Source organism: Propithecus coquereli, unplaced genomic scaffold (assembly GCF_000956105.1).
Source record: "Propithecus coquereli isolate 6110/MARCELLA unplaced genomic scaffold, Pcoq_1.0 Scaffold526, whole genome shotgun sequence".
Classification (NCBI taxonomy): Eukaryota; Metazoa; Chordata; class Mammalia; order Primates; family Indriidae; genus Propithecus; species Propithecus coquereli.
The window spans coordinates 293,153-306,643 of NW_012151130.1; the positions used below are offsets into that span (position 1 = coordinate 293,153).

At 45.7% G+C, this 13,491-nt stretch overlaps 1 protein-coding gene across 1 annotated transcript in view; it reads left to right on the forward strand.

Moving 5' to 3' along the window:
• Nucleotides 1–1,305: 1,305 nt before the first annotated feature.
• The window catches only part of PRKCA (protein kinase C, alpha), a 143,202-nt gene continuing 131,016 nt past the window's right edge, over nucleotides 1,306–13,491 (forward strand). Inside the window, exons 1-3 of the mRNA XM_012656896.1 lie at nucleotides 1,306–1,330; nucleotides 2,370–2,504; nucleotides 6,209–6,337. Coding sequence (XP_012512350.1) covers nucleotides 1,306–1,330; nucleotides 2,370–2,504; nucleotides 6,209–6,337 — 289 coding nt within the window. The remainder of the gene's footprint in view (nucleotides 1,331–2,369; nucleotides 2,505–6,208; nucleotides 6,338–13,491) is intronic.

The following is a 13,491-nucleotide window of genomic DNA, read 5'->3' on the forward strand; positions in this document are numbered from 1 at the left end:
TGCCTGCTGCCAGCTTGGCCTCCCCTCGGACCCCCTGCAGGGCTGAAGCTGATCGGTGTCCTGTTCCTTCCCATTCGGGAAGTATTTTGGGTAAACCTTGGGCACCTTGAACTTTACTTCTAAGGATAATATAATAATAACAATTTCTTCTCTTTGGGGATTTTCAGGCTGCAAAACTTTTCTCATAGGCTCCCTGAGTAGACCCTCACTCCCAGCCCATGACATGGGCAGGCTGCTTTTATTTCTGCCTTATAAATAAGTGACATGACTTTTCCAAGGTTGCAAGGTTTGTGTCGGGGCTGGGTCAGATGCAGGTCTGGGAAGTGCTCTTTCCACAGGAAACTCTTGTTCTACACAGAGATTTATTGTAAAGCATCCGCACATACTTGACAATCAACAAGCAAGTAGTGGTGGTGTTATTGTCATTGTCTTTGTAATTCATAGGCAGGATCCTTGTCCATGTGTGTGATGTTGGGGTGTGAAGACTCCAAGACTTGGTGGCTCTCCAGACTTGTACGGGAGGTGGAAGCGATGGCTTCCTCTTCCTACACCTCCAAATGGCTAGAGCCTGAAGATGCCATATGGCTGTTGGATGAGTAAGACTTAGGCTTTCCTGAAAAGTGAAGCAAGTTGCCCATGTGCCACATCAATAGAGATCTATTTGACAACCAACCAGCATGACAGCCTCCCTGGGGCCGCCTGGCACACGCATACTCCAGAGGGCTCTGTGCGAGCTGCCATTCTTTATTTATTTAGTGCCGGTTGTGGATGCCTCGTTTCTACAGGGAAAACTGCCTGCTTCCTTTTCCCTAGCGTGTTCTTTGCCCTCCACATTGTAGGACACGACCTTTCCTGTCAGTGTGGGTACTTGTAATTGGTGCTAATACCAGCCTGCTCCCCCAACATTCTGCCGAATGTCCTGGGATACTGGGGAAGTTGGTGGACTCCTTTAACAGTTGGATGTCTAACTTCAGACCATAGTCACGGCTCCTTTCTATGAAAAACAATCTCTTGAAGAAGAAGTTGATTTTTCGTACCCTGAGAGAGACACTTAGGAGGTAAACCGGTGACCTGCCTCAAGAATGTTGTTAATCATCCACACATGGATTCCCCTAGCACCTAGAGGTGCTTTCTAAACAGCTGTTGAATGACAGGAAACTCTCTTGTTCTAAAGCAGCTGCCAGCCTTAGAAGGACCTGCAGGGCCTGTTAAAACACAGGCTGGGAGGTCCCGCCCCAGGGTTTCTGATTCACTTGGTCTGGGAAAGGGCTAAATGGTTTGCATTTCAAACAAGCCCCAGGCAACATGATGCTGCGCCGGGACCATACTCGTGGGACGAGAATCCTACATTGGTCAAATCCCAGGTCTGACACTCGTCGGCCATGTGACTCTGGGAAGGTCATTAACATCTCTGTAAAATGAAGATAATTGTACAGTGAAAAATAGGGAGAAATGCTGACTTTTTATTTAATTTGGGTGGCGCATATATGTTTGCCTTACTATTCTTTATACTCCTCTGTGTGATTGAAATATTGCAGAATTTTCAAATCTATGTCTTTAGAAAGTAATCACAATAACTCACTGACATCTGTATGGCTTAGATTTTAGGTTCCAAAGTCAATCAAAAGGTGAATTATAAAGTCAAAATCACCTTTGGAATTCCTTTAAATCACCAGCACCTGGGGCCTTAGAAAGTCAGAAGGCAGGAATATCCTTCCTTGCGCCTCCCTGCATTTGCACTGGACCACTAAAGGACAGCTCAAGCTTAACACGTCTAACACGGAACTCTGGACCTCCTGCCCTTCCCCAAACTCTGCTCTTCTGTGGTCTTTCCTAATTCAGTTGATGGCAGCTCTGTGTTGACAGCTGCTCAGGCCACAAAGACTGATTTGGGAGGAAGAGTTTTAATAAGGAGGGGTCCTCACGTGTACATGTTGAGTATGAAATTGTTTTACAGTTCGGGTAGAACATACAGATCTGTATGCTGCCTTCTTGCACGTGTTAGAAAACGGAGGCCCCAGAAGCAAAGGTTACCTGCTCTTTCTACATGGCACCTGCCTGCCTAAGACATTCTTCTAAGCATTTCACAAAGAGTCACTCATTTTGTCCTTACAACAACCACATAAGACAGGTGCTGTTAATGTCTCAGTTTACAGAGGAGGCAGAAAGGATAAATAAGTTATCTAAGGCCATGCATGCTTCTGGGAGGCAGCAGAGCTGGAATCTGAACCAGCCAGTGACTCCAGAGTCACTTCCACCTGTTGCGCGACTCCAGAGAACAGTCTGCTGTTACTGAGCCTTGACATGGCGGTGGCAGGGCCTGAGCTTGGCTTCGTTCAAAAACGTGGCCTTTTCTTGACTGGAATGAGCATTGTGCTTCTTCTCTTCCCAGGACCCCAGGAGCAAGCACAAGTTCAAAATCCACACCTATGGGAGCCCCACCTTCTGCGATCACTGCGGGTCGCTGCTGTACGGACTTATCCATCAAGGGATGAAATGTGACAGTAAGTTTTCCTTCCCAGGTCGCAGTGGGGCTCTGCACCCCATGCCCAGGGTTCACTGAGTGCTGAAGGTTCAGTAACTTTCCAGCACCAACTCATCAATAGAGAGAATGAGTTCAGATATATACCAGACTGAAAAAGGGTAGAATCTTCCCCTGTTGAAGTTCTTGTTTATTAAACTACTTAATTGACCGATTATGAACAGCCAAAAAAAGCCTCAATTTATATGAAATTGGTGGGTGCTATCACATAATTTTTTTTTTTTTTTTAGTGGTAGAAATCTTCGATCACTGTAAACTGCAGGCTGGTCACACCCCAGAAAAGACTCCTACCTCCAGATCCCACATTTGGTTAGGCTTCAAAATAAGCTAAGCAACCATAGTCATTATCTTCCTTGTCTCTAATTAGTGGGTGGACTGGAAAAATCCAGTAGGCTCTCCTTAAAACTAAAACCAAAGTGAACATAAATAGCATCTTACTTCGGTTCATTCACCCTGCATGTTTATGGACAGATCAAATTTATATCAGTCCAGTTCGAGGTGAAATCATTGAGGAACACTGACACGGAAGACATCAGCCCACGTCATTCTGTGTGTGTCTCTACCAAACACCAGGAAGAAAGGAAAGAAAAACACCTATGGAAACTCTTTGCTTCGATAATTCTTAAATTATAAGATTCCCCAGGCTGTTTGTTTAAATGAAAGTGTATGCTTTTAGGACATGAAAAGGTAATTACCGAGCCTGTCTAGTATAAAAACTATAATAGGGAGGCATTTGGAAACTTACGCATATTGTCATTCATGAATGATGACTATAATGGCCACAGGCTTTGTGTTTGTATTCTACATGGAGCAAACACAGTATGTAAAAGTCAGTGTATTTGAACCTTATAGAGGAGGTGCAGAGTTTCCCAGAACACAGGGATTCTTCACCTTGCACAGTCGTACAGTTTAACAACAAAACCTTTGCTATTATCCAGGCCAGTGGCCGTGTGTGCTTCAGGAAACCCTAGGATTCCAAAGACATGGTTTTCAGGGGTTCTGCAAAGGCTAATTCCAAGTGCATTTGTAAATATACTTTTAACTGTTTGAAAACTTGGAAGAAAAATGAACATTCGAACATGTTACATACTCAGCACACTGACAGAGTTAGAGAGGACACTGGAAAGGTTACACTGCCAGCTTCACTCGTTGGGCAGAACTTGGAGTCAAGTTTCTCTTGCCACATCCACTTAATAGACTAGTCTGCTGGGATTGTGAAGCATACTGGTAAATACCGTACCTGTTTGCATAGACTCTTCTGTATAAATCAGGATTTTTGGATGCTGAACAACTTTAACAAAATCCAGAAATAAATGAGTTGTGGAGGCTGGTCTGAGACAACAACTAACATCCCTAACAACTGGTTTCAGAGTTTTGTTTGGATCAGAGGGCTTTACTGGTGATCCTTGAATGTCTTTATCATAAGTACATGGTATAAATTTGAATTTATTAACTGAGTTTATGCTAATAAAATAACACTCATCTGGTTTATTTATATATTAGAATTCTGCTTTAGATTTTGTTTGAAAAACAGCTTCCACTACTAAAAAATTTTGAAAACAACTGACCTGGACCAGTACTGTTTTGTTGTTTTTGTTTTGTTTTAACTCTTCCTTGGAGTCTTAGGGCTTCTGGGGCTGTTGCCCTGTTCCTTTCTGGAAGGAAGAGAAGAACTAGCAAATGGGCACCAGGACCCCAGCCCCTACCTTTAACTTGCGTGGAGAAGCAGCCTCTTCCTGGCCCTTTACACGTTGTACAACTGCAGTCCTAGAGATCTGCGGTCCCCACGCCCCTGGCTGCAGACCGGTACTGGTCAGTGGCCTGTTAGGAACCAGGCCACACAGCAGGAGGGGAGCCAGTGAAGCTTCATCTGTATTTATAGCCACTCCCCATCACTCGCATCACTGCATAAGCTCCACCTGTCAGATCAGCAGCCGCATTAGATTGTTATAGGAGCATGAACCCTACTGTAAACTGACTGTGCATGCAAGGGAGCTAGGTTGCACATTCCTTATGAGAATCCAATGCCTGATGATCTGAGGTGGAGCTGAGATGGTGATACTAGCACTGGGGAGTGGCTGCAAATACAAATTATCATTAGCAGAGAGGTTTGACCACACAATAAATGTGATGTGTTTGAATCATCCCCAAACCATCCCCCCACCCCATCCATGGAAAAATTGTCTTCCGTGAAACCAGTCCCTGGTGCCAAAAAAGTTGGGGATCGATGCAGTAGATAATTCCGCTTGGCAGTAGGGCTGAGAGGTGTTAGCAACAACTTGTGTAGGCCAACCTTTTAGTCTGTAGGGTAGGAAATGGAATCAGAAGAGAGCAGATGAGCTTCCCAAGATATAAAAGCCAGTTAACAGTAGAGCTGAGACAAGAACACAACCCAGTTAACTTCTACCTCCCACCCCACCCCCACCCCCACCCCCATTGCCCATATACTTTCCAGAGGCTCTGGCATTTCTTTCCTTTAAATTGCAAATTCTGTCCAGACACATAAGGATAGGACTTACTTAACCTAAGTTATATGCATAACACAACTTTTCAAGAGCCTTCCTATTGGCTAAATGAAGGTACAGGATTTTGAACAATTAGCTTTGGAAATAGAAGCCCAACAGAATCCACATCTGTGAATCAGCTCATTGCTTTTTCCTTACTGTGTCCATTATCCTGCTTTCAGTGTCTAATCACAGCAAATATACATTATTCATGATGCTTTTTGCAATTTACTGCGCCATGTTAAAATTAAACATTCACGATGAAGTGGGTAGGAAGGGACCACCTCGAAGGTCGCAGAATAACCTCTCTGGCCTCCCAGCCAGGATTTATGAGGATGCCAGGGGCCATCCCTCCTCCTGGAAGCCTAGAGTTGCGAGGACGACAGAGCCGGAACGCACGCACAGAGTCTTCTGTTTATATCCAGTGCACAGGATTCTTTTCAGGGTTTCCTTGGTTCATTGCAACAAGACTGATCTTTTTTTATCCTCCCCCGCCTCGCCCACGTGATGTCAGCCGTAAGGAATGGCTTATCATGCCGGGCGTGTATTTGTTTTACTTGGAATATTATTTAAGTATTTGAAGACAGGTTTAAAATATCAAACACAAGTTCTTTGGGAAGGAAAAACAAAACAAAGGCAACGTACTGAAACCTTCTTGAAAATACAGGGTTAGCTGAGGAAAGGGAAATTTTATGAATTTCCTATACTCAACCCACAGATTTTTTTTTTGCTGTTTCTCAGTGGTGAGCTCAGAAAGGCATAAGGAATTCTTTGGCAGAAAGTGTCCTTTGTTTTCAAAATGCGCATATTTTTCGCCTCTGTGCATAAAATATTAATTAGTCCGAGCTTTGGACACAGTTACCTGCGTGAATTTTGTATACGGTTTTAATATTTGAAACAGCCTCTGAGGGCCAAGCCGGGGTAGTTTGCTTCGGTTAAGACTGAACCAATATGGTGCGGGTATTTTAAGGATATTGTCACTCACATCAAGCCTGTGCTGTAGGGACATCTGCTAGCAGTTCTTTATGTCACCAAAAACATTATAACAAAGTATTGAGTTAGGGGGCAACTCGTTTTCACTTCTGCTCGTTCACCAAAACACCGAGGGAGTGACGGCTGGAGTCCATATGCTCATCTCGCCCTTTGCTTCCTTGATTCACAGCCTGCGACATGAATGTTCACAAGCAGTGCGTAATCAACGTCCCCAGCCTCTGCGGAATGGATCACACGGAGAAGAGGGGGCGGATTTACCTGAAGGCTGAGGTCACCGATGAAAAGCTTCACGTCACGGGTAAGACACACTTGTCCGGGAGCAGCAATGTGGACGGGCATGGGGACAAAGGTCCAGCTGAAGCAGGGGCTGGGCCAGAGGTGGACCCATCACAGCCTCCGAGCCCTGCGAATGTGCATTAAAGGATCCCCCAGGAGACCGGTCTGTACACCTGAATTTCCAAATATTCAATGTCATACAAAGTCATAGCCACCCTGTGGATTGGGCCATTTTGACAGCATGGCCGGTGTATTTTCCTCCCAGTGACAGGGGGACAGGGAAGCCAATGAATCAAAATGCTGTTGGAGAGAGCAGAACTGGGGCAAGGGGAGGTGGTGATGGATGGTCCAGGTGTTCAGTAGCATCGGACTTTGACGGCCAGATAAATCCACCATAGCAACTGCCGTCCAGTGCCTGTGCTTCCTCTGTGTTGGGTCTGGTGCCAGGAACTTCACATAGATTACTTGTTTAGTCCTTAAAACTGTTCTAGAAAATAGTTAGGATTATTCGCCTAATTTTCCAGAAGAGGAAACTGAGGCACAGAGAGATCGGGCACTTGCAGTGTCGCAGTTATTAAGTGAGGAGCTGGGATTGGAACCAAGGCATTTGGCTCCAGATGCTGTGCTGGTAATTATGACACCCCCTAGAGACAGCTGGCCCCGGGACCGGAATTCCCACCTCGGGCTGGGTCTGGGTGGGCTCTGCCACAGCGTGGCTTTCCCACCAAATCTACCTTAGGTGCGTCGGCACAATCAAGTCATCCCGGAGTCGTCCCGTCCCCGGGCCCATCCTGTGTCCTCAGGATGACTTGGCCTCTCTGCGCCGTGACCCACTTCACATCGATTTATGGTTCACGCTCCGACTCAGCCTTGTCTCCTCGCTCGCGGGGCGCCCTCGGGGACCAGCCACCTACCATACTCTCGACAGGGGCATTCGTTCTCATCCGTTTGTGCTTAGGAATCGGAAGCTTTCATAAACATGGAGAGAAGGACTCTAATGTTATTTGTTTGTGGGTTTCAGAAGATAGAAGAAAGGTTGGAAGGGTCTGTTGAAGAAAAAAGGGGAGGGGAGAGTTTGAGAGACACTTGCTTTTGGAAGCATCGTCACATTTTTTTTTCCTTTGAAAAATAAGCAAATGTTCTCCCCAGGGCTGTCCTCTCAGGTAAGAATTCAGGGAAATCCAAACGAAGGATTCTGAGGTATTGCTGGGAGAGGGGATGCAGTTTGTCTCTGGATAACTTAAGACGAACAAGCCAACTATAGCTGATGGTCCAGATGGAATCGGGAATGAAATCTATGTCATAGACCAGAATCCCTTTTGATTTTTCATGTTTTAGAGAAGTTCCTTTATTTTCTCCACATCCTGCTGGCTGCTCTCTTGCATGCGGGGCTGCGGCTGTCTCCTACGTTTCCCTTTAACAGGGCTGGTGCTGTAGATGGAGTCCACGGTGCCCTTGTCTCTGCTGACAGCCAGGGCCACTCTGACCGGGCACCGATGCTGTCTGCCTGAAGGGGGTGGGGCTACTCAGCGGTCACGAACTTGGCCATGAGAACGTTTGCAACGAGACAGCCTTACTCTTGTTTCTCTCTCTTGTCCCCTAAGCTCCTGTATTGTCAAAACCACTTACTGGGAGTGGGGAGCATGCAGTTTGGGAGAAAATTACCATAAAACATAGTCTCAGTAGGTGGTAAGGGATTGAGAAACGTGAAGTGGAATGCCTGTCGGCTAAACATGTCTGTGCTTTTTCTTTATTTCTAAAGCTGCCATTGCTGGCAGTAGACTAGACATCACAGGTGAATAGTCACAGTTTAATTATGAGGTCGACATGTGGCACATGATGGCTCACCGTAAGGCAGGGATGCCTGGACAGAGTTATTAAATGTTTAGCTTGCATTTGTTGTGTCTCGATACAAAGCAAAACCCACACTGTGCATGCTGGACTTGCCCCTCGCCTTCCTCCGTAATAAAAGCAGCAACCATATGGTGCTGCCTGAGTTTCCAGTCTCTTCTTTAGCCCCTCAAGGCTTACAGATGTGAAGCTGCACAGAGGGGCACAGATGCCCTAGCCAGGGCGGCACGAGGTACGCAGGCAGCAGAGGAGGCCAGGTCGCATAATGCCAGAGCTCACATCGTGCTAATGGCTCCACTGTCGTCAGGAGTTGAACTTGACTCACAATTGTGGAATCATCTTGAAGGACTGTACCTTTCAGAGTTGGGCATGGACTTTGCACACATGGAAACCAACCAGTGTGACTTACAGTAACTGTCTCGGTCAAGTCTCCTGAGAGTTAGTTTTAATGTTTTTGTAGAGATAAAGCTCTACTCTAGGAATGTGAATTCAGCAATGGTTTAATAGTAAAAGTGTCTTATTCCATTCAGGCTGCTATAACAAATTACCTTAGACTGGGCAATTTATAAATGATAGGAGTTTATTTCTCATAGTTCCGGAGGTTGGGAGGTTCACGATCAAGGCACCAGCAGACTGAGTGTTCAGTGAAGGCTGCTGTCTGCTTCATGGATGTCTCCTTGGCTGTGTCCTCACACGGTGGTGCTGCCCAAATGAACTTATTTGCCCACTGCTCAAGAAGCAGCCAATGTGCTGAGTCAGCAGGTTTTATACCCGAGAAAGAGTCTATATTCTGAATAGTGCTAAGTGGGGAGATGGGAGAAATTTCTCAAATCCACCTCCCTGAGAACTCGGGAGATGGGGTTTTTAAGGATAGTTTGGCAGGCAATGGATTAGGTAAACAAGTTTTCTAATTGGGGCAAAATTATAGGGATGTAGAAGTTGCCTTCTTGTGTTGCTCCAGTCCCTGGGGTCACAATTCTAGCTGAGTTGGTTTCTTGGTCTGGGCCGTGGTCTGGGTGGGCCAATCAGTCCACTGGAATGCAGGGCCTGGACGATACCTTAAATATGACCTTTAGGTTTCAAAAAGGTGATGTTATCTACGGAGAAAGTTAAGAATCTTTACGGACACCAGCTGCGTGGCTCCCGAGTGGCAATTATAGAGTAGAAAACGGGGACAGCGACTAATTTTTATCATCATTGTTATATATCTAGGCCTTCACCGCTTGCCTTGTACCTGGTTGTTGAAGGGTGGTTGCAATCCATAATCTCTCTTATCAGGGCACTAATGCTATTCATGAGGGCAGAGCCCTCATCACTTCCTCATTTCCCGAAGGCCCCACCTCCGCTACTGTCACATCAGGGATTAAGTTTCAATTTATGAATCGTGAAGTGACACCAGCGTTCAGACCGTAGCAGATAATAGCAGCAACGGCAGCTGACAGTTACTGACTGCTTTGCACAAAAGGGCCCCTTTCCCAGTACTTTACGCAGCTAACTTAAATCTGTGAGCACGTTTACTTTATTATAAAGAAAATGAGGCCAAAAGAAGGGAACTAAGTCACCCAAAGTCACACAGATGGTCAATTTGATGGTTAAATATTTAAATGGTGGAAATAGAAGATATTTTAATGACACCAATGAGAATTGGAGTCTGTTTTTGAAATACCATTATGTGTGTGAAGGGAATCCAAGCCTAAGTATAGGAAGTCAAACACAAGGAAATAACTAATTAGTAGTCATATCTTTAAAACTTTTAAAGTCATTTAAGATTTTCAGAAAAGTCGCAAAAGAGTAAAGAGTTCCCAATACACACTTCACCCAGAGACCCCTGTGTTAACAACCTTGCATAACTATAGTTTCAGTATCAAAGTAATCACATTTTTAAGAAGTACCTGATGGAGATTTGTAAAAAACAGGTTACCTGTGTTAGTCACTAGGAATTGTTTTAAAGAGCCAAAGAGAAGGCATCAGATTTATCTAATTCCAGTATAAAAGGAGTGCAGGTAATACTAAGAAAAGCCCCTTTGGAGCAGGACCTGCCAGTGACAGGTGGCATTGTCCCCACCCCCCGATTACCTTCCCGCACCTCCTCCCAAATAGTTCAGGCACAAGATTGTTTTTGATAACAAGAGCTGCCATTTATTGAGTGCTTACTATGTGCTTTTACTGTTCATAGCACTGGACCTTTCTTTACACCGAGGTCTTTATTATTTGTTTGTTTCATTGACTCCCCAAACAATCCCAGCAAGTAGGTACTTTAATTGTCCCCATTTTCGAGAAGAGCAAAGGAGCTGGGAGAAGGGAAGGCTTGCTCCAGGTTACAGGGCAGAAAGTAGCAGAGCTCCAGCCCAGCGCTGGCTCCCACACCCTTGCTGTCAGTGACCAGGCTGTGAATGTCCCACGTCTCTGTTATTAATGAAAGAGTCTCCTTTTGAGCAAACAGTAAACCCATAAATATTTGCTGAAGCCACAGTCAGCGCTCCACGAGGTTCTTTGAAGTTACAGAAAGTCCAAACGTGGGACTTAAAACCAGGGGAGCAAAGAGTAACAGGTGAAGGGATAAAGAACAATCCAAGTCCAAATATGTGTAATTAAGTGCCAAGATGTGTGGGCACTACGTGGTACACTGTTGGGGCGAAGGGAAAACTTCCCCCAGATCGACTCACAGTCAAGCAGATTACTAAGAGAAAAGCTACACAGATTTATTTCAACAGAGGTTTTTAAAGAATGGGGGCTGGAAAGCAGAAAAGCAGATTTGGGGAGGGAGAGAGGAAGAGGCTTTGACTAGCTAGCAAAGGTGGTCTTGTCAGTCAGTGAAACCTTGCCGGTAGCAGCCCTCAGAGTGAATAGGTAGGTGGTCAACGTTTCTTCTCCGACCTCTAAAGGTGTCAGACTCTCAGTTCATCTTTTCTAGATCAGGAAAGGATAGACCTGGCTGTGTTCTCTGCAGATGAGATCTCCTCCCAGAAAGGACAGCTTTGCAGTTACTTCTGTCTGGGAGGCTCATGGCAGCCATCTCAAAATATGTCAAAGAATTACATTCTGGGGTGAAACATTTCTAATGTTTTTCAACACCATTGGGAGGTGCTTAGAGTGGGGAACGGGAACAGGGGCAGGGAGGAAAGGATCCCCTTGGCGGGGAGCTGACTGAAGGACTGTTGTAGATACTTGAGAGGCAGAAGGAAGAGGGCTCCGATCCAGGGGAGGAAGTGGGAATTAGCCCAGCTTTAATGAGAACGCAAATATAAACAATAAGCCATAACAAGCAGAGTTTATGGTCCAAGTGCAAATGATTTTTTGAAAAATGCACTTAAACCCTGAGCAGCTGTGTTAATTGCTAGATTAGCCCAATCTCTGTTTTACCTGTGTGTAGAGTCGCTCAGGTTGAAAATGATTCCCAAAGTAACTTAGAAACTCCCAACGGGAGTTCTGCTTTGGGATGGAAATCACCCTTTTGAAGTCAGAGATGAATTTTCTTCCTAGACTGGTGAGGTATTTATGGAAAAGGCCTCCAGTGGTGTATTTTTATTTTTTGCCTTTGGGCAGTGGTGCTGATGTTATCAGAATGGTGTCATTTTTTTTTTTTTTTGCTTCTGATAGGAAATTTTAATAGGTTTTCTACATTCTTGTGTGCTTTTTTTGTTTGGTTTAGAGGAGTGGTAAAAAAAAAATCCCTTATGGGAACCCATTTTCAATTTAATCTTGTAAGTAAATGGAAAAAGTGTGTGTGCTTTACAGCTGGTTCAGGAACACATCTCTTTCACAAATAGATTATTCTGAAGAAGAGCCTAATTTTCTCAAGTACTTTGGGTTGTTAATTTGGCTCAGAGATTGAAGCTCTACACCAAGTTTCCCTAGGGGAGGGGGGACTTCCTCCAGGGTCTGAGGCTCCTTGCAGCATACGGCCCCCTCCTCTGTCTACCGTCCAGGGCCCTGTGGGATTCGGTGTCTGTCTCACCACCCCAGATAGTGAGACTTGCCATTGTGCTATTGTGATGAAAACAGTAACATTCCCTCTGTGTGTTCTTCTACCTTATCATGGTGTCTTTGTAACAGAATGAAGGTAATGGAACTCAGCCTCATATAATAATCATTCATTCTTTGATTCACCCATTCATTATACATTTATCGAGCATGTCTCTGGCTCTCTGCCAGGCACCAGGGATGCTAAGATGATTAAGATGTGGACCTTGTCAGGCGATGTGTCTGGTTTTTGGGGGCAGTTAAGACAAAAACAATTACAAGGCAGCGCACTAGGTCTCTGGAAGTGCAGTAGGAGGGGAGCTTGGGAAAAGGGCGTCTCAACTACCCTGAGGAAGCTGCAAGTGACAGCCTCACACAGAACATGGCAGTGGAGCCGGGAGGACAGGGGAGGAGAGGGCATTCCAGGCAAAGATGCGGAGTGTGTTCGGGAAACTCAGTACTGTCCAGGATTTGGGGAATTTCGAGTGAGAGGTGGGGAGCACTGGAGGGAAATTTGTTTCTTTCCATTTTCAAAGGATTAGGGCTACAGTCATCACAGTTTACAGATTGCACAATCCTTAGGAGCCATGCAGTATAGGCTCCAAGTTCATTACTGCTTTTCAAACAGGAGGATTTTAAGGTCCAGGTGGCTACATTTTCCACAAGGGCCCAGCATCCGTCTCCTCACCTGAACCCCAGACATCATCACCTGAGGTGCACAGCGACCGTGGGCTCTCTCTGTCCGTGCTGGGAAAGGGAGGCACAGCAGCAGCCCACTGTTCGCCTAAAAGCTTCGTACAGATGCCTTTTGCCGTGGCAGGCAGGCTGTGGAATATAATAACCAGTTTGAGGCTGCCAGCAAGGAGGAGTGGGACCGAGCTGCTTATTTAAAGGAAAAGGTATTAGTTGGAAGTAATTTCTGCTAAATAAAATCTTGGCTGTGGGATTTGGATCCAGATCAAGAGTGGAGAAAATGGTGCAGCTGATGTGTCTGGTCCTTAGGGTTGGGATGGAGAGGGTGCCAGCAAGAAGATGCTGTCCTCACGTCCAGCCAGACTGTCCGTGTTGGTGATGCCGCATTTGATCACCTGGCTCAGGTATTGTCAGCAGATGCCTCCCTGCAATGGTATCCTTTCTGGTTTGTAATTAACGAGGAGTCTGGTGTCTGGTGAGGGTCCTCTTCCTGGTGTGCAAGTGGCCGTCGCCTCGTCTTCTCATTGCGTCTTCACACGGCAGAGGGCAAGCACACTCCCTTTTGTCCTTATGAGGGCACTGATTCTTTGATGAGGGCCCCATCCTCATGACGCAATTGCCTACCAGAGGCTCCACCTGCAAACACCATCATGTTGGGATTAGAGCTTC